This window comes from Echinops telfairi, unplaced genomic scaffold (genome assembly GCF_000313985.2).
Source record: "Echinops telfairi isolate 266 unplaced genomic scaffold, ASM31398v2 ScPeMD7_7420;HRSCAF=8458, whole genome shotgun sequence".
Classification (NCBI taxonomy): Eukaryota; Metazoa; Chordata; class Mammalia; order Afrosoricida; family Tenrecidae; genus Echinops; species Echinops telfairi.
This window is the reverse complement of record NW_022111320.1, coordinates 33,223,455-33,247,020: the sequence shown is the minus strand read 5'-3', so window position 1 is coordinate 33,247,020 and position 23,566 is coordinate 33,223,455. Positions and strand designations below refer to the sequence as shown.

General features: G+C 41.8%; 1 protein-coding gene across 1 annotated transcript in view; it reads right to left on the bottom strand.

Annotated features, from left to right (window-relative positions):
- NGLY1 (N-glycanase 1) overlaps window positions 1-20,922 on the bottom strand; it is a 63,826-nt gene extending 42,904 nt beyond the window's left edge. Inside the window, exons 1-3 of the mRNA XM_045297685.1 lie at window positions 20,711-20,922; window positions 13,665-13,779; window positions 7,574-7,819 (exon numbers count right to left, since the gene is read on the bottom strand). Coding sequence (XP_045153620.1) covers window positions 7,574-7,819; window positions 13,665-13,779; window positions 20,711-20,922 — 573 coding nt within the window. The remainder of the gene's footprint in view (window positions 1-7,573; window positions 7,820-13,664; window positions 13,780-20,710) is intronic.
- Between the last annotated feature and the right edge of the window lie 2,644 nt (window positions 20,923-23,566).

Genomic DNA, 23,566 nt, shown 5'->3' with positions numbered 1-23,566 from the left:
TCAAGCATAACAAGCAAATTCAAAAGACTTCATAAAAATTAATAGATAATTTAATAATACTGTGTACCGATCCATGTTATAAAATTTGGTTTTTGGCATCAGCGACAGAGGCATGAAACCAGCTGGTTTTAAACTTTGGTGCAATCTGACTACTCTATCCTTTAGATCACAACTTTGAGAAACTTGTTAAGACTTCAGCAAGTCATCTGTGGGAAGAGACCATGACAAAGGTCTATTATCAGCAGCTAAAACCAGGCCAGAAGCTGACTTTGGAATAGACCACCAATTGCTCAGATGTACATTCAGGCTGAAGCTGAATAAATTACAAACAAGTCCAAGAGAGCCAAAATATGACCTTGCATTTTTCCCACCTGAATTTCAAGAACATCTCCAGAACAGATTTGATGCACTGAACACTAATGACAGAAGACCTAACAATCTGTGGGAGGGCACCAAGAATACCCATCATACACGAAGAATGCAAAAGATTATTCAACAGAGGAAAGAAAGAAAAGGTCAGTGTGCATGTCAAAAGAGACGGAAACTTGCTCTTAAATTACAGAGTAGCTAGGGCAAACACAAGAAATGCTGAAGGCAAAGAACTGAGTAGAGACTCTCCAAGGTCAGCTTGAGAAGACAAAGTAAAATGTAATAACGAAATGTGCAAAGACCTAGAAAACCAAAAGGGTCAGCATACCATAAATTGAAAGAACTAAAGAAAAATTCAAGCCTCAAGATGCAATACTGAAAATGTTCTATGGACAAAATACTGAATGATGCAGGAAGCATCAAAAGAAGATGGAAAGAATACAGTCACTGTATCAAAAAGAACTAATCAACATTCAACATTTCAGGAAACAGGATATGAGAAAGAGCCAATAATGCTAAAAAAAAAGGTTCAAGCTGCACTGAAAGCATTAGCCAAAAGCAAGTCTCCAGGAACTGATAAGATACCAAGTGAAATGTTTCAACAGGCCGATGAGGCTCTGCCAGCACTTACTCATGACAGGAAATCTGGAAGACAGCTACACGACCAACTGATTGGAAGAGATGTGTATATGTATTCATTCCAAAGAAAAGTGCCCAACACAATGCTCAAATTACAGAACTGTATCATTGATATTACATGCAAGGAAATTTTGCTGAAGATCATCCAACAATGGCTGGAGCAGTTACACTGACATATTGACAGGAAGCTGCCAGAGGTTCAGGCTGGATTCACAAGAGGAAAAGATACAAGGGACATCATCGCTGATGGATCTTAGCTGAAAGATGGACATCATCAGATGGATCTTAGCTGAAAGCTGAAAATACCAGAGAGATGTTTTCTTGACTATGCCAAGGCATTTGATTGTGTGAATCATAAGAAACTATGAGAAGAATTTGACAAGAATTTCCAGAACACTTCAGTGTGCTCACGTGGAAACTGTACATGGATCAAGAGGGAATACTGAATGGTTTACAATCAGGAAAGGTGTGCAATCAGGGCTGTATCCTCTCTCCATATTTGTTCAATCTGAATGCTGAGCAAATAATGAAAGAAGCTGGATTCTATGAAGAAGAATGCAGCATCAGGATTGGAGGAAGGCTTATTAACAACCTGGGGTAAGCGGATGATAAGCAAACAACCTGGTCTGCTTAAAGTGAGGAGGACTTGAAGCACTTGCTGATGAAGATCAAGAAAAGCAACCTTCAGTATGGATTAGAGCTCAATGTAAAGAAGACTAAAATCCTCAAAAGTGGACCAGTAGATATCAACATGATAAATGGAGAAAAGATTGAAGTTCTCAAGGATTTTGTCTTGCCTGGATCCACAATCAATGCTCATGGAAGCAGCAGTCAAGAGATCAAACAATATGTTGCACTGTGTAATCACGAGAGATCTTGAAATTTCGTGTTGAAAAGCAAGGGTGTTGCTTTTGAGTTCTATGGTGGGCCCTGGCCTGAACCACGGTATTTTCAATCACATCATATTCTTGTGAAAATTGGACATCAAGTAAGGAAGCTAGAAGAACTGACACATTTGAATTGTGGTGCTGGTGAAAAATATTGGGAGTACTATGGATTGCTGAAAGGACAAACAAATCTGTCTTGGAAGCAGTACAGCCTGAGTGCTCCTCAGAGGCAAGGAAGGCAAGACTGTCTCACATACTTTGTGCGTGTTGTCAGTAGAAAGCAGTCTGAGAAGGATACCATGCTTAGTAAAGTAGTGGGCAGTGAAACGGGGGAAGGCCTTCAAAAAGACAAACTGGCCCAATGGCTAAAACAAGGGCTCAAGTAAAGAAACCATTGTGAGGGTGGCAAAGGTCTGGGCAGTGTTTTCTTCTGTGTGCAGAGGGCCACTATGGCTGGGAACGGATTCACTGGCAGCTATCCATAGCAACATCATCATAAGATCCCATGAACTCATCGGGTAAGGAAAATGATTAAGATGATTTTGGAATGAATAAAACGGAGAACCTCATCGTGTGAGGGTGGAACCTAGGCTAACACACAGCTATTGGGAAATGTGGCCTGTTCATACCAAGTGAACAGCAAGCGCTTATGAAAACAGAATCAAGGCACAGGTGAAGAAAGCCACATTAGGAGGAGAAGGCACACTGCAGAATCACCACTAAGTTTAGGCAAACTGCTTATTTATTACTCTGAATATAAAAACGAACCCTATTTTAAAATGTTTTTGGATAAGAATTAAAAAAAAACTCACTCAGGTTTTGCAGGCTACTTAGTCTCTGTTGCTGTGGTATAAAAGCAGCCATAGAAAATATAGAGAATGGATGTGCTTCAATAAAACTTTATTTACAAAAATAGGTACAGATGGTCAAAATGACTTGAGAAAACCACTGCTATTAAAAAAAAAATCCTTAAATGTTAAGCAGTTGTATGTGCAATAAGTACAAAGTTAGAGAAGGAAGTAAATTTAACAACAAAACTGTAATATCCTTTACATTTTTGTTATATTTCTTTTATTAGGCACCATAGGGGACTATCAATTGTTTTCTCTATCTAGCAACTGCCCCACCCACAAACACTCTTTCTTCTGAGACATCACCTACTGTTAACCAGGGCCTGAAATATTCCCATAAAGTTTTTTCAGCATTAAAAAAAAATTAAAAGAGACGTGTTATAAAGACGAGTGCCAAAGAGACTATTTCAATTATGAAATGGAATTGTTTCTTTTATATCGGAGAGTTTATGAATGTGACCTCTGGCTATACTTTTCCCACTAAAAATTACTAACAGAAATTCCAGTAAAGTTTGAAAGGTGGGTCCAGTGTTCCTCAAGAGGCTTTCCCTAATGACTTCCACCTGCCCTGGGAAGAAAAGGAAAGGGCTGCCTTTTTAATGTGGCTCCAATAGCTCTGTGATGGGAACACTCTTTGAAAGAGAGCAGAAAGAGGTGCAGGGCACTTGGCTTGAGCCAAAGGAGGCTGACACAGCATGGCCGTAGTCTTTAGGTGGTAACCTCAGGGCAGCAGAAGGATACCAGCCAATGGAATAGAGAGACGGGGAGAGCAGTGAGCACCAGAGCAGAAGAATCTCAGAGATGCAATTAACAGCTCGGGGTCTTTGTGAGAAAACTCCCAGCATTTCCCTACCCATATCCCATACCCCAAAACGACAAGCAGGGGTCACTGAGAAGGAAAGTCTATGGGAAACAATGGACTTCCTACTAATCAACACCAAGGGAACCCAAAGCATTGAAGGGTCACAAGGCCTGGCAATGTACTTGTGAAAAATTAGCCATGGAGAATCCTGCGGAACACAGTTCTCCTCTAATACACGTGGGGTGGCCGTGAGTCAGTCAGCTCAAGAGCACCTGCTTTTCTAATGATAGTGAACAGCAACTCATAGCACTAAGGTAACCTTTGCCATACAAAACTGAAAATGCAATGCTAACAGAAACTAAGGGCCAGAAACTGAGAAGTACCTCTCTGGGTATTCTGGTCAGCAGGAAGAAAACGAATGCTAAAATCTTGAATTTCCAATGGAAGACCATGTTGCGGTCTGTTGCAATGTTTTTAGGACACACACAGCTAGATAGGCACACTCACTTGCTACGTGACAGGTTTAATGCCTCAAGTGACAAATCTACTCTGCTCTTTGTTCCATAAATCGGTCTTTGTAACCCACAAAATAACCACTTCTAACCTCGAGTTGCTAAAGACTCCATTTAAAATGCATACAGCTGTAGCTCCATTCTCATCCCAAATCCTAGGGTTTACTTAAATGAAAGCAAAGGCATATCCTTCACAGGTATGAGTCACAAGAAAAGGAGAGAAAAGACAACAATAAAGGGGGAGTTTTGACAGGGTGCCATCAACCTGATGGCAGTCGGTTTGCTTTGGGTTGTTGGTGTGTACCAGCCATGCTGAAAGCTGAAAATCAGCCTGATTTAGAACACAAACTCTCCTCAGGAACAGGTGGTACCTCTGAGATACGGGTGAAGGGGCGCCCAAAATAAGAAGATTGCTTGGAAGTATATTTAAGAATGAGTGCACAGCCCCAGATCCCTTATCCATTCAGCACAGCAGGCAGATTGCTCACTTTCCACCTCTCAGAAGAAGGCAAGTCCTTTTCTCCAAAGAGTAACAACACAAGGAGCTTGTAAAGGGAGGACCTGAAACACGGCTGCACGCAAGGGGCCTACGCTGAGCAAGAACGTGTATACACTATGTTAGAGACCTTCTCCTCCCCTCCTTTCTCCCACACGGCTCCCAGAAGGCAGTGGCAGTCACAAGCTGGCTCATCTTTGAGGTCTTCCCAACCCTCCTTAAGATGCTTGATTCATCTCCAACCTATTGCTTGATTTGGAGCAGCATTCAGGTGCATTTGTTGCAAAGTTTTGCTGATTTGGGAAGAGGTCCGCTTCAGTTGCTAACGATTTACATGAGCCCTTACTTCAATTTCCATGGCACAAAAAACATCCTCCCTCCTCCCATCCCCCCGAAGGCACCCTAACTGAGAATAAGGTAAATCTATTATGTAGATAACTTGCCTTCAGCCAGTACCGATCAGAGAGACGTGTTTACATGTTTTATTTGGAATAAAGACATGCATTTAAAAAGGGAAACTTGGATAGGAATACTTTTTGACTTACGCTCATAGTATCGATGACCGCAGTCAATATAAAACCTACTTTCCTGCCTAAAGCCACCACACTTCTGAATTGCTATTGATTGAAGAGACGCCTCTGGCATGCTTGGACTGACCCAAGCTAGTCACAGTCACGGCGACTCCAGCAAATAATTAACAGCTTTGCTGGTTCGTTTTCTTGCTTCATTCTAGATCTCTTCAACAGAATGACAAAATAGCAATTCTTTTGCTTTAACTGTGTTGTATCTCAGTCAACATATAATAAGAAAGACTGCACGTGGCTCACAATAAAGACAACAGTTTAAAACTGGACTAAGATTCTGACACGATTTGTTGAACAGCCTGGTAGGATGTGGATAGGAAGCCCCCGTTTTTTACAAAAACTCCGCTAGAGGCCAAAAGCGGACATGAGATACCAAAACAGAAATGCAGCCTTGGTTACTTGCACTTCGAATGTCCTTACTGAAAGAAAAAACGCATAAGCCTATCCCTTTAGCTACACGAGTAAATTCTGTATGCCGAATAGAACAAAACTTCCCCAAATAACTTTCTAACAACCTGCATCATCATTTTTTTGAGTTTCATTTCCTGTAAGAAAAAGATTACAGGTAAACTTCAATATCAATGAGTAACACCTTGTTTTACATTTCTGAACCAGAAAAATATTGTGACCAGTGGTTTAGGATTTAACGAGTTTATATCCAAGTTAAATGTTTTGTTTGTTTTTAAAATCTTTGGTTCATTTTCATTTTTAATTAGTTTACCACTGAAAACATACACATCAGAGGTTGTAACCATTAAGTACTGCAATACAGTAACTAGTAATGGTGCAAATTTAATCTGTTTTTTAAAACTGTGTATTCAAGTGATTCACAGATGATCAAAAATTGGCTATTAAAAAAAGAACAAGATTTATTATAATTTCTTTCAACCCCTTTAAGAAATACAGAAAAAGATATTCTATCTCAAAGACTAGTATAATAAGAGCTAATTATACATTAACAACTAAAGAGTAAAAATCTTTGAGAAAACTATTTTATTTTCGTTCTAAACTCTAAATTGCTTTGGCAACAGAGTGGCATTTGTTTTTACTGGCATGTGTGAGGCTTTTTTGATGACTGACAACATTTCAAAGGAAGCCAACGATTCACAAAGAATGTGAATGGATTTCCTGAGCCAAAACACTAACAAGTTACTTGGTTCAAACAAGTTATTTTATAAAACAAGATGTTTTTGTGCCTTCTCATAAAACTAGTTAGTATCATGGCTTCAGTAACAGCTTCAAAGCTGTGACTACGGAGACTCAGCAGAAGATAAAGCTGGAGATTTAAGAGATGGTTTAGACAAGATGGGCTGACACGGGGGCTCTGCAACGGGCTCAGCCCGGCAGCACTCACGAAGGTGGCCCGGGACTGGCCGCGCTTCGTTCTGTTGTGCAGAGGGGAGCTGTGAGTCGGAACTGACCCCATGGCCCCGAACAACAACACGACCACGGAGGTGTTCCAAAAATGATTGCAAGGCATCAAAAGTTTGATTTCATGTCCTTAACAGTACAGTTCAGTGAATGATAAAGGGAACCGGGGGGCAAAGCGAGGTACGTGTTAGGCCACTAACAGCCAGGTCACCAATTTGAACCCACCAGCTTCTCCATGGGAGAAAAATGAGTCGCTCTGCTCCTGTAAAGATTGACCTCCTCAGAAACTCACAGGGACGGTCTATTCTGTCCCATGCATCATTCTGAGTAGGAAGTGACCCGAAGGTGCATTCATTCTGCTTGGTGTACATGAACAGCTAAACTTCACTAGGTGCTAGCATCCACTATCAGAATATCAATGCCTCATTTACCTTGCACTTAGCTCAACTGGAAAGAGTAACCCATGGTGGATGGCAGCGGGTACAAGTGCCAATGTAGTAAAGGAGGTCTAATTTGTCCTTTGAGAAGATGACTTTGGTGCCGGCAAGTCCATTACTTTAAGGCTAACAGAAAACCAACCCATTGTTCTCCAGTCAATTCCCACAACCAGAGACACTATCTGGCAAAACAGAACTGTTTCCCAAGGTCTCCGGACTGAAACTCTATGCGAAGAGATGGGCTCATCTTTCTCCAGTGGAGTGGCTGGTGAGTTTAAACAGCCAACCAGGTGGTTGCAGCCAAATGCTTATTAACCCATTACACTACCAGAGTTCAAGACGTGTGCTAACTTGTATCAGTGATTTAGAAACAAGGCAACAGGTACACTTATAAATAATAAATTAAACAAAAGCCTGCACCACTTTAGAAATACATAATAGAAGAGAATGTCATTTTTCCCCACTTGAGTTACAAATTTGTCATTTTCTTAAACAGCGAGGCAGTTTGGATGTGTAGCGCTTTGAGAATGATGAAAAAGTGGGGCATGAACTCAGGAGTAAGTGATAACATATTCCAAAGTGATTGCTGTTTCAAACTCTGGAGGAAGACGTAACTGTGCATTACCGTTGGTACAGACAGCGGGGTTGGTGGCTGCCCCTGACTGTTCCCTGGGTGCTGCATTAACCCAACAGGATCTGATGATGGCGCTGCGGGCAGCTGGGTGCTGGATGCGGGCTGCTGAGATAACTCCACTTTGGGGTTGTTATTTGATCCATCCAATCTGCTGCTTCTCTCTAGGGCAATCAGGTCACGGATTTTCTGCAGCTGCTCCACTGACGCTTTTTTAGGAAAGATAAGATGTGTTTCTCCCTGAAATTTGGAAAATTAGAAAAAGTTGAACTTTTTTTTTTTACAAGTCATTCTCATAAATATAATAAACCAATGGAGTAGAATATGACATTTTAATAGTCACTTGCTTACTTACCATTAAAACAGTCTTTTCATATGAAGGGAAATATTGCCTATATGTATACCCCCCAATAAGAAAATGGTCTTCTTATTGGCATGAAATATTTATTGAATGTGGTTCAAAGGACTTTTAGGAAAATATTTTCTCCTTTAGGAATACCCCCAAACCAAACTCATTGCCATCCAGTTGATGCCAACTCATAGCGACCTTACAGAACTTGGAGTAGAAAGCCTCGTCTTTCTACTTTTAGGAATAATAGTTGCAAAAATGCACATTTTTCTCTGCAATAGTATAGTACATGACATAACTATTCTCTCGGACACATAGTAATGGGGCACAAGAACTTTAAAACCATAGAAAAATTCCATGGTCTTCTTATTCCATTTTCCATGAACTTTTTGAAGTCTCCTTGTATTAGAGATACAACCATACAAAAGGATCAGGGGGTAACATAAAATCAATCAGAAGTTAAAACAACAACCTTTGGATCTCCTAAATCTATGTTTTTAAAGAATCCCTACATGACCAAAAGTCAGTGCATGAGGTTAATGAATTTTTCCAAGATCACAAAATATATACCCTGCTACGGAATTTGAAACTATGGGTTGTGAACAATAATGCACAAGGGGAACATTCAAAGCAAAGCCACATAAAAACAAAGCCAACAAATGTTAATCTTCTAAATCAGTGGTTCTCAACCTTCCTAATGCCGTGACTCTCTAATACAGTTCTTCATGTGGTGGTGATTGCCCCCCCACCAGAAAATTATTTTTGTTGCTACTTCATAACTGTCATTTTACTACTGTTATGAATAATTGGGCGACCTCCGTGAAAGGGTCATTCGGCCCCCAAAGGGGTCGTGACCCACAGGTTGATAACCGCTGCTCTAAGTATAATACTGATAAAATTATTACAGCACTTTAAGATAAACAGTACAACAAAACTTATAATGTAAAAATAGCAAATGAAAATATATTCTATCAAGTTTCACAGGTGTTGAAAAGCAATCGTGCTAAAAAAAAACCCCGTAATTCCTAGACTGAAAATGAGAAAAACAGGTAGTGACACCAAGTAGTAGATAGACGTGTAAACTGCGAGCATTTAAACTAAACTCCACATTTGAGAATGGCCTTATTTCCCAGTGATGGCAGATTCACACCTAGTGTGAATCACTGGTATGAATGACAGGAAAGCCAATTTCACATGAGTCCTTCTAACGAAGCAGCAAGAGGTCACAAAGTCCCTCAGCGTACCCCTCCGAGGAGCCCCAGTGGCGTAACAGTGTAAGCACTAGGCTTCTAACCCAAAGGTTGCTGGTTGCAACCAACTCTGTGGCTCCAGGGAGAAACCCTATGTGCCAGGGTTACTGTCCCGTGGGGTCCCTATGCCTTGAACTTGCTTCAAGAGCACCTAACAGTAACTGTTAACAAAAACTACTTCCGTCAATTGTTTATTCATGTGTTCTAGGCACTGTGCTAAACATTTTACAGACATTACCTACAGTAACTATATCATCCTGAAAGGTCAGATGACATTCTCCCCACTGTGATGGGAAAAGGAGACCTGGTGATATAGTTCAGAGCTGGGGGGCTAACCATTAAGGTCAGCAGTTCAACCCCCACCAGCCACTCCACAGGAGAGGAACGAAACCGCCTGCTTTCAGATTTACACTGTTCCTTAGGGTGCTCTTTTTACCGTCTGGGACATCTACTCTGTCCTATAAGGCTATTACAAAAAAGTGGGTGAAGGGAGACGTCGGACAAGGCAAGAGATGACAAAATAATAATTTATAAATTATCAAGGGCTCATGAGGGAGGGGGGAGCAGGGAGGGAGGGGGAAAATGAGGACCTAATGCCGGGGGCTTAAGTGGAGAGGAAATGTTTTGAGACTGAAGAGGGCAATGAATGTACAAATGCGCTTTACACATTGATGTGTGTATGGATTGTGATAAGAGTTGTATGAGCCCCTAATAAAATGATTTAAAAAAAAAAACAACCCCAAAAACCAAACAAATCAGAGTTGATTGATAGTAGTGGTTTGGCTTTCAGTAGGCTATGAAGACTGAATTGTGTAACCTCCAAAAAGTCACACCAAAGTCTTAACCTCTGGTATCTGTGTGAACGTGACCTTCTTGGGAAATCGACACTTTGAAGATGCTTTAAATTAACATGATACTGGAGTAGGGTGAGTCCTAAACCAGTAGGAATGGCATCCTGTAAGAGGAGAAGAGGTACACAGAGCAGAGACAGCCACACGAGGACAGAAATAGAGAAAGGAATTACTCTGCCACAAGGCACTGAACAACTGAGGCCCCCAAGGAAGGTTCTTCCCTTAGAAAATGTGAGAATTCATCCTTTGCGGCCACCCATTTTATGGTACTTAGCTAAAATAGCCTGGAAAAAGAATTCATTTACTTTGTAAACAAAGAAAGAAAGGCTCAGATACATGTAAATAACACCGAAAATGCCAGGAGAATGCATACATCGGTTTTAGATGTCTCACTCTTCCAGTGAAGAACTTATATTCTAGCAAAGTCCTAGAGAAATGAAGATTTGGATATGGTGATGTCTGTGGTTACATGAACAACGACAAAAAATAAAATAAAAGAAGTATAGCCAGAATGTTCCTTAAAAGCCAGGAGAGTAAGACTGCACCTCTCACATATTTGGGACAGGTTATCATGGGAGATCAGTTCATGGAAAAGAACATCACGCTTGGTAAGGTGGAGGGTCAGTGAAAAGATGACCCTTGACAAGACAGATGGACACCGAGGCTGCCACATGGGTTCAAACAGCGCGATGGCTGTGAGGAGGCACAGGACCAGGTGGGGTTCGTTCTGTGCTCCCAGGGTTCCTGTGAGTCGGAACAGACTCAGCGGTGCCCAAAGAGGCTTTCTGGTGAGACCGTTCTCATTGTAGGGTATGCAGCACACCTGACCACCGCCCACGAAATACTGGTAAGAACTTCCCTTCAGTAGGACAATCAAAACTGCTGCCACCCATTTCCAGTTACCCGTCTTCACAAAGGCACAAGGAGGGCGGGGAGGGCAGGCACTCCCTCGCTGCTTCCAGTTGAGAACCACCCTGCGAAGTTAAATTTGGGTCACATACACAGTTTTTCCCTTCAAGGAGCCTGGTGGTGTAGCGACTGCTCCCTTGAGACCTGCTATTTTCTAGGATTTCTTCATCTCGATTAAGGGCACTCCTGTCACTCAGTTGCTTAAACCGAAACCTAGAGGTTTTCCCCGATTCCTCCAGGAAGGCCTGTTGGGTGTGCTTCAAAAATAAATCCTGGACCCATTTTCTCCACCTCAATGACTGTCAACCTTTAAATCAACAAATGCCTCTTTAGAGTGCCTAAATGCACCAGCAAGACTTCCTGGGTGGTGCACATGGTTAAATGTCAATCTCACTGAAAGGCTGACTGTTCTAACTGAACCAGAGGAACCGCAGAAGAAAGGGCTGGTGATCTGTTTCTGAAGCCCAATGGAGCAGCACTCTGGCATGTGAGGGGCTGTCCTGAGACAGAAACAACTTGATGACAATTAGTTCCATTTGGTTTTTAAATGCACCAGCACTGTTTTAGGAGCTACTAACACAGGGAACAAAAGAAATAAAAAAAACTCACTCCTCCTAAGAGCGTATACAAACCACTAGTCTCAAATCTAGATGAAAACAAAAAGCTTTCTCATCATCTCCCTGCTTCATCCCTTGCCTTCATCCTATTCTAAAGTGTGTGTGAAAACTCCATCAGTTTAATTCCATTTTCCATGAACTTTTTGAAGCCATATATATGTACTTAATATATTAAATATATGAACTCTCTCTATATATATTCTCTTTACAATAGCCAGTGAGCTTAAATATATTTTTCCCTCCTTAAACCTTGCAATGCCTTCCATTTCACTTGGAATAAAGTCCATAGCCCTCCACCTCCACCTCCACCCCCAATGTTCTGGCCTCTACATGCTTTCGCAGGTACTTTCTATGCCAAAGGCATTCCTGCCCAGAGTCCTTGGCAGATGCCACTCCTCTTACCTGAGACCTTAGCACAGCTGGCTGCTGCTTGTCAGTCAGTTCCACCTCTGATGCCAGTTCTTCAGAAAAAGGTTTCCCTGACCACTCATTAAAAAGCAGCTGCCTGCCACTCCAGCCTTTTCTTGCATGACTGTCTTAATATCTTCTTCACACCCTTTCTTTGTTTATGTATCTATTGCCTGTTTAAAATGGGACCGGGGATCCGGAGCGATCTAATTCACCACCATATCTCCAGGGCCTGAAGGAAAGCAGAGTGATGGGAGGGAAAGTGTGTCCTGTTGCAGCTCAACACATCACTTTTCATGATTCCTACAGCCTTGACTCTCCTGAGCAAAGACTATGTTGTGTCATTGGCCTGGTTCAATTGCCTCCAGTACTGCATAAACCAAATGTGGTGAAACATATAAGGAAGGGAAAAGAAATAAATAAACATATAAGGAGGGAAAAAAATTCAACAATCCTTGATAATTACTTGTATCATATCATAATATTAAACTACGTTGTGACGTACACACCACAAGATTCCAGAAGACAGATATACCAACCTTTTTTTTAACCCAAAATACACAAACAAAACCACTTTAACCCTTCTCTCTGGTCACAGAGGAGAACTCTTGTGTTGGAAATGAACTCAGCTTTTCCATATTTACATCACATGTTTTCCATTTCTTAACGGTGGCAGGCGGTTGTAAAGTATTAGTACTCAGGTGTGCTCACATTAGGTTTTTTTGTTGCGTCTCAAGGGAACTACATATGGTCCTTGGGTTGCAAGATAGACCCTATGGTTTTACAAGATGGAGATGGTTTTCCCCCCTGTGGTAGAGTTGTTAAGAATTTAGCATGATTCTACAATAAAAGTCGCTGTAACTTTTAAATGATTAACAGGTGAAGAAACAACTAGTTCCACAGGTTCCCCAGAATGATTTTTCTCTCTGTTGTAGTGCTCTCATGCTGCTGGAATAGAAATAAAAGAAATGGGGGGGCGGGGGGGGCTTCAACAAGCAGAAATTTATCTTCTCGGTTGAGGAGGCTACAAATTCAAATTCCAGGCGCCAGCTTTAGGGAAGGCTTTCTTTCTGGGGCTCTGGGGGAGGCCTTGGTCTTGTCTCAGCTTCTGCTTCTTGGCTCCTTGGAGCGCTCCGTGGTGTGCAATCTATCTCACCTTATTCATGGTTGCTTGCATCATTGCTTGTTTAGTCTACTCTTTCAGATCTCGAGAAAAAATTGTTTTAAGAGTAGTGGTGGAATACCCCATATGCATGCAAGCATGGGCATTCAATTTCAGTATTGTCACCACATCAAAGATTCTGCCTCCAGGAACGGCTGGCATCTCCGAACCACACGCCACCTTCCCAGAGAATCAGAACTTCTCAAGCTCACACTTCCTGGTAGGAATGGAGTGCCCTGGAAGCAGGGTATGCCAGGGCTTGCTTACAAATCTACGCAGAACAGTTTCACATGCTTTTAACACACGTGTGTACTACAAGCCATCCTGGCTTAATTAAACACACCTTATACTAATCTACCTCATTCACATAAGGAATCTATTGCCGAGTGGGATTATAACTGCAGGCACAGGAGTTAAGCTTGATAGTGTGTCTTTTAAAAGGCACAGTAAAACCACACCACTATCTCACTCGATGACCCATCAACATTGCACAGAATGCTTTGTATAATGAGGGAGAGAAAACAACTGAACATACTTACTTCTTCAAATCCCATTTCAAATAAACATTCCACAGCTCCTCTGACAGGCAAGAGTCTAGTAGAAAAAGCTGTGTTTCCAATCCGGATAGATCTATATTTTTCATCATTAGGGTTTCTGATAAAAAAAAAGTATGATTACATATAACATTGTTTTCATGTATCTTTGCATTCCTTTTCGCACTTTATATTGATACAAAGTACAAAGTATATTGATACAAAGTATACACTGGTCCACAAGACACTGTAGAATCTAAATAAGGGAATCTGAAGGCTGGTCTGGAAAAGTAGCCAGACCAGGCGATTCCCACTTCAGCATACATTCTACTACAACCTTGCTGTTTAAGGTCATTGCTGGTAATAGTAACTCATCCCTAAGGGAAATCCACACAACATTTTAAATGGTGGTGCTGTTAAGGCTGGAGAACCTGAGAAATTTTGAGGCTGCATATAAATTAAGCAAACAAAAACCCAAGTAAGCTCCAGAGGAGGAACAGGTTTTGCCAGTTTTATTCTGATGGCTCTCTGTCATCTACCATATGTAGTGGGTAGCTAGTAAATATTTGTGAAATAAAGAAAAGAAACTAAGAAGCTAGATAAAAATGGACAGAGGTTTCTGATAAATGTGAACCAATGTATGCCTTGATTTTTACTTGATTTTCTTTCTTCCCTTGACCAATAATGGTTTTATTGTAAGTTTGGTTTCTGATGATATGAAGTATCTTACCATGATTAAGATTTTGAGTAGTATATCTAGGATAAGTAATGAGCATATTAAAACCATTGATTTGAGATTTTTAGTAACTTAAAAAAATCAGAATGGAGTGAAAAAAAATTACATATTTTTATTTTATCACATTTTTATGTAAAAAAAATCACAGTATTTTTACCTTTTGAACATCATCTAAAATGAATAGTAAGTTAGTTTATATCCGATACTAACTGCCTTAAAGTTTTAGTGGCTTCCATAAACAATGTTAATAATTCTGAGGTTGTGTCAGGGTTCAAAGGATCCCTGGTGGCACAAAGGGTTAAGTTTCAGTTGCTAACTGTAAGGATGATGGTGTGAACCCATCAGTCATCACTCAGGAGAGGAGGGTTGAGGTAGTTGCTTATAGTACTGATGAAACACACAACCATCCTCTAGTTCTTTAATATTTCCTCCCCTTAGTATTATGGTCTTAGTTTTACCTCATTAATCTTGTTAGACCTGCGTATGCTCATTTGTATAATTAAGATCACTCGATGAATGAAATCCAAGCTAGATAAACCCTTCAGAAACAGTAACGGGAGTAGTGATTCCCTGAGGGTGAGGGAAGAGGGGGGCTGGGAAGATGGGGAAGATGAAATTTATAGCAATAATGACTGTATAATCCCACTCAAGGGGAATGAATAACAGAATTGTAGTTGAACGGATACACTGGATGGTGTACGATGAGGGGAAAAAAGAAAAAGAAAAAAAATTAATATAATGAGGTCTTCTGGGAAGAGGGTGGAGGAGGGAGGGGATAAAAAGGAGCTGATATTAAAAAGTTCAAGGCGAAAGAAAATGTTTTGAAACTGATGGTGGCAGCAATTGTAAAATCATGCTTGATCTAATTGAATTATGGGTTGTTACAATATCTGTAAGAGCTCCCAATAAAATGATTTAAAAAAAAAAAGACATAGCACTGATAACCCTACAAACCCTACTGTCCTAGAGGGTCAGTTTAGAAATAGACAACCATTCAGCAGCAGCAGTGGGTCAATGTCTCACCTATATAAGCGTGCTGGGGCTTCTCTGGCACAGATTTTGTATACTTGAAAATTTCCTCTTTTTCTATTCTAGTAAGCAATGTTCATTCATCTATAATGCTCTGTGGGGGCAGGATGAGGCTACCTGCTCCAGCAGAGATTTACAGGCTCGGAAATCCTCCCTGGCAGTAGGTCTGGCTGTTAGGTTTTGGACTTCACCTATCATTTATTTGCTTTTCATACTAAAAGTATAACAAAAACAGTGCCTAGAAATGACAGTGATGTCCAGTTTCCCTAATCCTAGGTTTCCCTTATTAAAGGCTATGCTGAGTAGACCTGCTTTGGTCTTGAACACAGACCGATGGCAAAAGTCAACATGAAGCCATCAAAATTAATGAAGAATGTGGTTGTAGGGACATCAGCAAACACTTGCTGTCTTGGAAAAGTGCTACACAAAGCACATTCTGAATCTCTACGCCTTCAGCAGCCTCTTCTTCGTGTGCCCACTGTCCTTGAGCTCATTCCGATTCCCCTCATCCTGCAGCATCTGAAGTACCTTTCAGGAATGCTTCCATTTCTTCCTTATTCTTCTCCCTCCACTAGCCTTTTCTCACTGCAGACTATTCTCAAATGTTTATTGGCCGTGACTCTTCAGGGTGTCTTTGCTATCTCTGCTGTCTGAAATATTTCTGCAACCTGTAATATTTAGATTGCCTTTAGCAATCTGCGCTGTCAGGTAGGTGTTGAACTGTTTTTTAAAAAGGGCTCCATTTATCTTGGGATCTTTCCTGCTCAGACTTGCAGGTTTAACTTAAATTCTCCATAATCTGATTGGAAAATATCTTTCCATATATAGTTCCCACTCTCCATTAAATGAACTTACCATCCAGCAAACTGATCTTACTATCTTCTGATAGTAAGATGCTAATTTTTATTTTTTCAAGTCTGGTTCATTTGTTTGTTTGTTTTCCTCACAATTTCATTTCTTCAACCAACATTTATTTCCACCAACCATGTGTAGAAGCTAGGGTACAAAACTGAATAGGACACCACATTTCTTCAAGTTAGTTCATCTAGTCAAGGAGGGCGTGGGGGTGGGTAACAGAACACAAGTGTGTGGGAACTGTTGAAGGCAGGCTACAGTAAGTCTGAATAAAACACAAAGGGGGCGGCAAGGTCCTTGCTAACCTTGTGAAGTCAGGAAAGGCTCTGGCTCAAAAGAAATGATCCTGGAGCTGCACCACGACATATGTAGAAGCTTCTCTGAAAGGACCCCAGTGGGAAGATGGGGTACAGTAGCACAAAGGCCTGGCTGCATGAAGTACCTGGTAACATACACAAACTGTTCAACACAGCCAGTGTCATTTGCAGTGTGAGAAAAACCCATTAAAAGACATGAGAAGAAAACAGGGCTGTATCGTGAAAAGCTGTAGAGCCCCCCTGAGGACACTGGAGCTGATCATGCAGGCCAGAGAATAGACGCTGGCAGCCTGCGTCTGATCCAAAGTGCAGCGTTCTCTACTGAATCTAAATTCCTCTAGAAAGGACACAGGGAGCTCTCTCCCAGGCTCTCATATCAGTCTGTACCAGGAAAATACCATGACCAGATGTATGCTTTAGAAAGATCACTGTTGCAGCAGTGTGTGTGTGTGTGTGTGTGTGTGTGTGTGTGTGTGTGTGTGTGTTCGGGGGGGGGGCATGCTGCAGGTTGGGGAGATGTGGGAACGCACACAGGGAGGAGAGTTAGGACAATATTGTACTAATAGGACAGTAGTAGACACAAAGGCCCTGACCTAAGGCCCGGGCAAGAAGGGGAGATGCAGGAGGTGGTGAAACACAAGCATCACTAGAGCCTTGTCCTTGACGAGTGTGTAGGGTCACAACATGGTCCTTGAATACTGTGTAGGGTTCTCACACAGCTAAGACCTCTCTGTCACCTCACTTCCAAACGGAAGGGTCCTGTTCAACTTCTTCCTCCTCCAGGAAACTGCCGGCCACAGTGACCGTCCTTCTTCTAAATGAAACCCAAAGCACACCAGTTGTCCAGGAGTCGATTCTGACACAGGTGACCCTGTGGGTGTCGCGGCAGAACCAGGCTCGGAGTGATTTTCAGTGGCTGCTTTTTCAGTAGACCACCAAGCCTTTCTCCCCAGGCACCTCTGGGGGCCTCTAGCCTCCATCCCTTTGGTGATCAGTGGAGGACTTAACTGTTTGCACCAGTCAGGGCCTCCTGCCTCTATAACCTAGTCCTCAAACTTTATCAGAGCATCGGAAATCATTAGTTAGTTTAACTACTAAAGAGTGTCTGCCTTGAGTACTGCGTTCTTTTTGGCCCAAACTGACAAGAGCAACTCAAAAGATTAGATAGGAAACTGGGTTTATGCTAATGGGACAGGAACAATTTGGAAAAGGAGGATAAGAATGGTAGTACTACTTGAAGAATGTAATTATTGACACTGAATTGTAGAAGGAGAAGTTGTTGACCTGATGTATGTTCTGCTATGTACATTCTGAACAAGAATAACAAAAAACACCTGGTGGGCTTGTTACATAGGTTAGAAGACAATACCCTTAAGAGTCGGCCTGAATTAGCCCTTCTAACAGTCCTAGTGGCCTCTCAGGTAATTGTTGGGCTGCTTGCCAAAGGTACACAGATATTCTGTGGGAGAAAGACGAGACTAGGGTCGCCGTGAGTCAGAAGTGACAAGAAGGCAAGGAGTTTAGAGGTGGTGTCTGCTCCAATAAAGGTTTACAGCCTAGGAAGTCCCACACAGGGTCGCTGTGGGAGGAATCAATTAGATGGCAGTGGGTTAAGGTTTTGGTTTCCTTGAGATGTTTCTGATTGTTGGATGACTATGGTCTGGAGAGAGAAACACAATTTCTCATTTCTCACTCAACCATCACTTGGCACATATTTCAGTGTCTTCCTAGTTGTCTTGGCCCCACAATTATCTAAAAACCTGACCAACTTGTGGAAATTCAGACTTTGCTTTTACAACTGAATGGTAAGAGAGAGCTAGACATAAACTACCACATTTCCACCATTTGAAGACATGTTGTTTGTAGGATTCCAACTGAAGTAATAAGTCTCAGAGAAACTCTTTCAAGATATATCTTAATTTCAGAAACATTGAGAATTAAACATATCTATCATTTACTAGTCCTCTAAATTTTTACAAAGTGCCTAATCCTCGTAAAAATCTGCTTCCGCCACTTATCTGTCAGTGGTGGACCCAACAAAGAAGATGTAAAGAATACACAGTCACTGTACAAAAAAACTAGTCAACAGTCAACTATTTCAAGAGGTAGCATATGAACAAGAAACAATGGTACTGCAAAGTCAAGCTGCATTGAAAGTACTAGCCAAAAACAAAGCTCTAGTAATTGATAGAACACCAATTGAAAACTTTTAACAAGCTGATGAAACACTGGAAGCACTCACTCTTCTATGCCAAGAAATTTGGAAGACTGCTACTTGCCAACTGACTGGAAGAGATCCATATTTGTACCCATTCCAAAGAAAAGTAATGAAACAGAATACATAAATCATAGAATATCATTGAATTTATTCTAGTTTAGCAGCCTTAGTTGTGTGCGGTTAAGTATTTGGCTACTAAGTGCAAGGTCAGTGGTTCAAACCCACCAGCCATGCAATGGGAGAAAGGTACAGCAATCTGCCCCCATATACAGTCCAGGGTTGGAAACTCTTTAGAGCAGTTTATTCTGTCCTAGGGGTTTGCTATGAGGCAGAATTGACTCGTTGGCACCAGATTTGGTTTTGGTTTAATCTACCTTAAGTTTAACATGAAAAATGGAATACAGTGGAAACAGCATATATGGTATCAGCAGCAACTACCTATTATGTGGCAACTCTTTTATTTCTAAATTTTGTCAAATTCATACAATGTCAGTAATTTTATTCCCTTTTACAAATGAGAAAACTGAAACCCAGAGAGTTTACAAAAATTGTCTACAACAGCACTTTTGGAAAACTGTGGAGTCAGATTTACACGGACTGGTCTGCTTACAGAAGCCCTGGTGGCAGAGGGTTAAAATTGGGCTGTAACCCGCAAGGGCAGTCACTTGAAAGTACCAGCCACTCCTCAGGAGAACGATGGGCATTCTAATACTCTCCTGAAGAGTTGGTCTCAGAAGCTTTCAGGGGCAGTTCTACCCTGTCCTGTGAAGTCACTATGAATTGGCCTTGACTCAATGACAATGATTTTGGTTTGGGTTGATCTGATTACAAAGCTTATATATACCCTCTATCGCACACAAGCGGCCAACAAAATTATCAACCTCTAATCAACTACCCTCACTCAACATTTGCAGATGTCAGCTGTAACCAAGATTAGAAACCTGAAGTTTGCTTCGTCTCCTCCCATTAGCAGCCCACTCTTCCCATTCAGTCATGGAGACCTACCAATATAGTCCTCCTTCCAACCATCTGCATTTGTGCTTACAATTATTACAAGGGACTCACAATCGAAAGCCATGCTTGCATCATATCATAGTTCTACCGGGAAGTCTTTCATGATGCTTCTTTGGACACTAGAAAATACAACTGCTTTCTCTTACCTATTGTGCCAAATATAAAGTATTAAGGTTTCCACTGCTCCATCTACCGGTACCACCACATATCTAACTTGTCATGGCCACTACTATGCCCTCACTTAAATATATGTCAGCTTCACCACTGGCTTGGAATTGCTTTACGATTGAGTGGAGTGAATTACTCACGGAGCCCCTGGGGATTGAGAGTGAAAAGGCTTCATTCGTGGAAGCAGGTATTATAGAAAACAGCTCCTTGCTTAAGTCTGTCACCTGAAAAGGCAAAAGAGCCAAACCCCTGGAATCTGGGGCTTCAAAATCACATGTATTGTATTCTGTTATTCCATTAGATTTATAACTATTTTGGAATAGCCGTGGTGGCACAGTGGTTAATCGTTCAGCTGTTGATAGGTCTGAACCCCACTGCCCCTGACAGGAAAAAGATGTGACAGTTTGTCTGGCAACCCTACAGGGAAGGTCGGTGTCCTGTGGTTGCTACGTGTCAGAATTATCTGAATGGCAGTGGGTTTGGTTCTGTTATTTGGGGAAATGGGCAAAAATCTTTTGAGGCAGATCTTTTAAAAAACTGGTTACTGTTTTCACTTGAAATTCAAGGTACACAGTGGCAAGTATCACCGTCTCTTAAAAAAAAAAGGTGTGTGGGGGAGGCGGGGGATGGTGCACACAAACGAAATTCTCATTTTGGCTCCTGAAGCAGAAATGCAGACCATCAAGCTGAAAATACACAATTCTTGACTTCTCACACTAGTGGATGCCCCCGAATAGCAAAAGGAACAGGGAAGCTTGGTTTCTCCATTCTCGTATCTTTGAATGGGCAGATGTGTAATCTGTACGGATGGCTGGTCGAGGAGCGGAAAAGCATCTGCGGCTTTACTGTTTCGAGGTTGGCAAGACACTGGGCAAGGACTGAAGTCATTTCCATTCCAATAGAGCGGCAGGAGCCCTGCAAGGGCATGTCCACAAGCCACAGCGGCCACAGTTCCAGTTCACACGTGCATGCTTTCACCCCCAACAAAATGTCTTTAAACACGTCTCCTTCATCAGTGCATGGCTGCAGACAAGTTCTCTCAGCAATGCACTGGTCTTTGTCTTGTCAGGGTGCCTGAAAAATAAAGGTCTGAGCAGAACAGCGGCTTCTGGGGGGAATCTATCTGCTGGCTAGTTCATCTCAACGGAGAGAAGTCACTGCTCAGAGGGTTATGACGATGTTTTTTTTTTAATTGCAAAGGTATATTTGCTCAAAGGGCAGAGGACAATCACAGGGATTTATCAGGCGGAAACTTAAAAAATCAAAACCAAACCCCCCCCCAGAAAACTACAGTGGTGAGAAACCAGCACTGGCCAGGAAAGCTGTGCTGAGAAAAATGTCCCCACCATTACAATGTGTCTTTGCATTCTTTGAGGGGAGCCCAGGCTGTCCTACGAGAATTTCAGTGGGAAACCTTACCCCCTCCACCCTGTAGCCCTCATCTTGCCGCAGACTTTGTGTTTTCGTTCCCAATCCTCAAAGAACATTGAAAAGGCAGCCAGGTGAAGTTCCTCAAGGATGCCCAAACTGCCATGTTGTCCCCTTGTCAATCAAAGCCTACAGAACTCTTTGGGGAAAGACTGAGGGAGGCGGAAGCACCAACTTCAGAAATGTATAGCCTTCTTAGAAGGAGGATGTCTCAGGAATTAAGAGCTTCACATTTTGAAAAGTTTCATTTAATAAAAGTTTCTAGGATTTTGTTCCATTACTTTTTGCTTACCCCGGGTATTATTATCTTAACCAAAAAGGACTTTTTCATATAACCTCCATTTACATGTATTCCAGAAGCCTAATTCCCTTTCAGAGTATTTTCCCACCCTAAATAAAAACCTCTAGTACAGAAACATAAGCCATAGTAAAGACTGTAACATAAACTGATGGCATGACAAGACTCTTCCAAGGGATAGTAGCAATTCATAACGATGATTATGATGCCCAAAGTCATTTCCACAAACACCTTCAGCTCAGCATTGTAGGTTTCACAGAATTGAAAGCAAATAAGACCCCATTAAAAGGCCACGATTCTTCTCTGTGTACCCCACAAACAAACGAACAAACCCACTGTCATGGAGTCAATTTGGACTCTTAGTAATCTTATATAGGGTTTCCGAAATTGTCAATCTTTATGGGAGCAGACAGCCTCATCTTTCTCCCATGGAACAGCTGGTGGGTTGGAACCACTGACCTCATGATTAGCAATCCAATGCCTAAGCCACAGAGCCACCAAGGCCACTTCCTTTTCTGAAAAACAAACAGACTCACTGGTAGAACTGCCCCTGTGAGTTTCTGAGACTATAACTCTTTAAGGGAGTACAAAGCCCCATCTTTCTCCCAAGAAGCTCCTGATAGTTCTGAACTGCTGAACTTGCGGTTAGCAGTCCAATGAGTAACCGCTATGTCACCCGGGCTCCTCTTTTCTGAAAAGTATGGTTGAAATAATTTGGTGGCTTTTTAAGGGGAGGCCCAGCTGCTGGGTTGGGAAGAACCCAGTCTCTCCAGTTCATTCTCGCCTTCCCTGGGCATCTTTGCACTGAGTAGCTCTAGGACCTCTTATGTATAAAGGTGAGTTGAGAAGATGCCACAGAGGAAGAAGGCGGTCCTTAAACAGGTCACAATTGTGTAGCTGTGAATAGCACACACACTATAATATCTGGTACATGATAAGGGTTCCATATATTTTACTTTCAATATACCTTTAATATCACTAATAGTACCCAAGGAACATTAACACTACCAAACACTGCACTTGTTAACGAATGCCTGTAAAATTGAGCCAAATAATCCATAACCTTAAAACTAAGAATGCCTTTTCAGACTTCAGGCCAACATGCGTGCCACTGAGAAGATCAAGTGCACTAAGGATGAAGGGGCACAAAGAACCCAGGTGATCGTGGTGACCAAATAGACCAGGTTGTATGCCAAAGCACACGAAGCTCCTCTCACCTTGGTTCGTCCCCCCTGCCCCGCCCCCCACGTGTCTCCTTAAGACAGACAATTATTTGATTAAAAATGATTTCATTAAAAATGAACAATCAAAATCAATGATCAATTTAGCTTCCCAATGCCTAAAACCTCAGCTCTGTTAAATGAACTTTAGCTCCCAGGATGAGACAAATTATTCTGATTCATGGTGATTACATTCACTGATCCGTACTTACTCAGGAAGCCTATTAAAGAGTAGAATCAAATTAATGTGATCATTGTAGTATGGCTAATGCTTTAATCAACAAGGGCCAAGACAAAAAAGGAAAGAAACAGTATTTCAGAAATCTGCCTGTATATATTTACAAAATGCGGGTAGAAAACATCAGCTCATCGGTGAGTGAAATCCACGTATTACCTACACGGTGGGCATGAAAGCGCAGTTACCGTTAGCGTCTGGGCATTTAAGACAGTTAAAATCCCGAGGTGGGAGCAAGTGTTTGGGGCGTGCCTAACCCCCTGGCCTTGCCCAATCCCCAGGGACGCCAATTCACCCCAGCGCACCCCAATAATCAGGTGCCAAGTCATCAGTGCAAAGAAACTTCCTCTTCTCGGGCGGGGTGTGGCCTGTCGCACCTCGGGGCCCCAG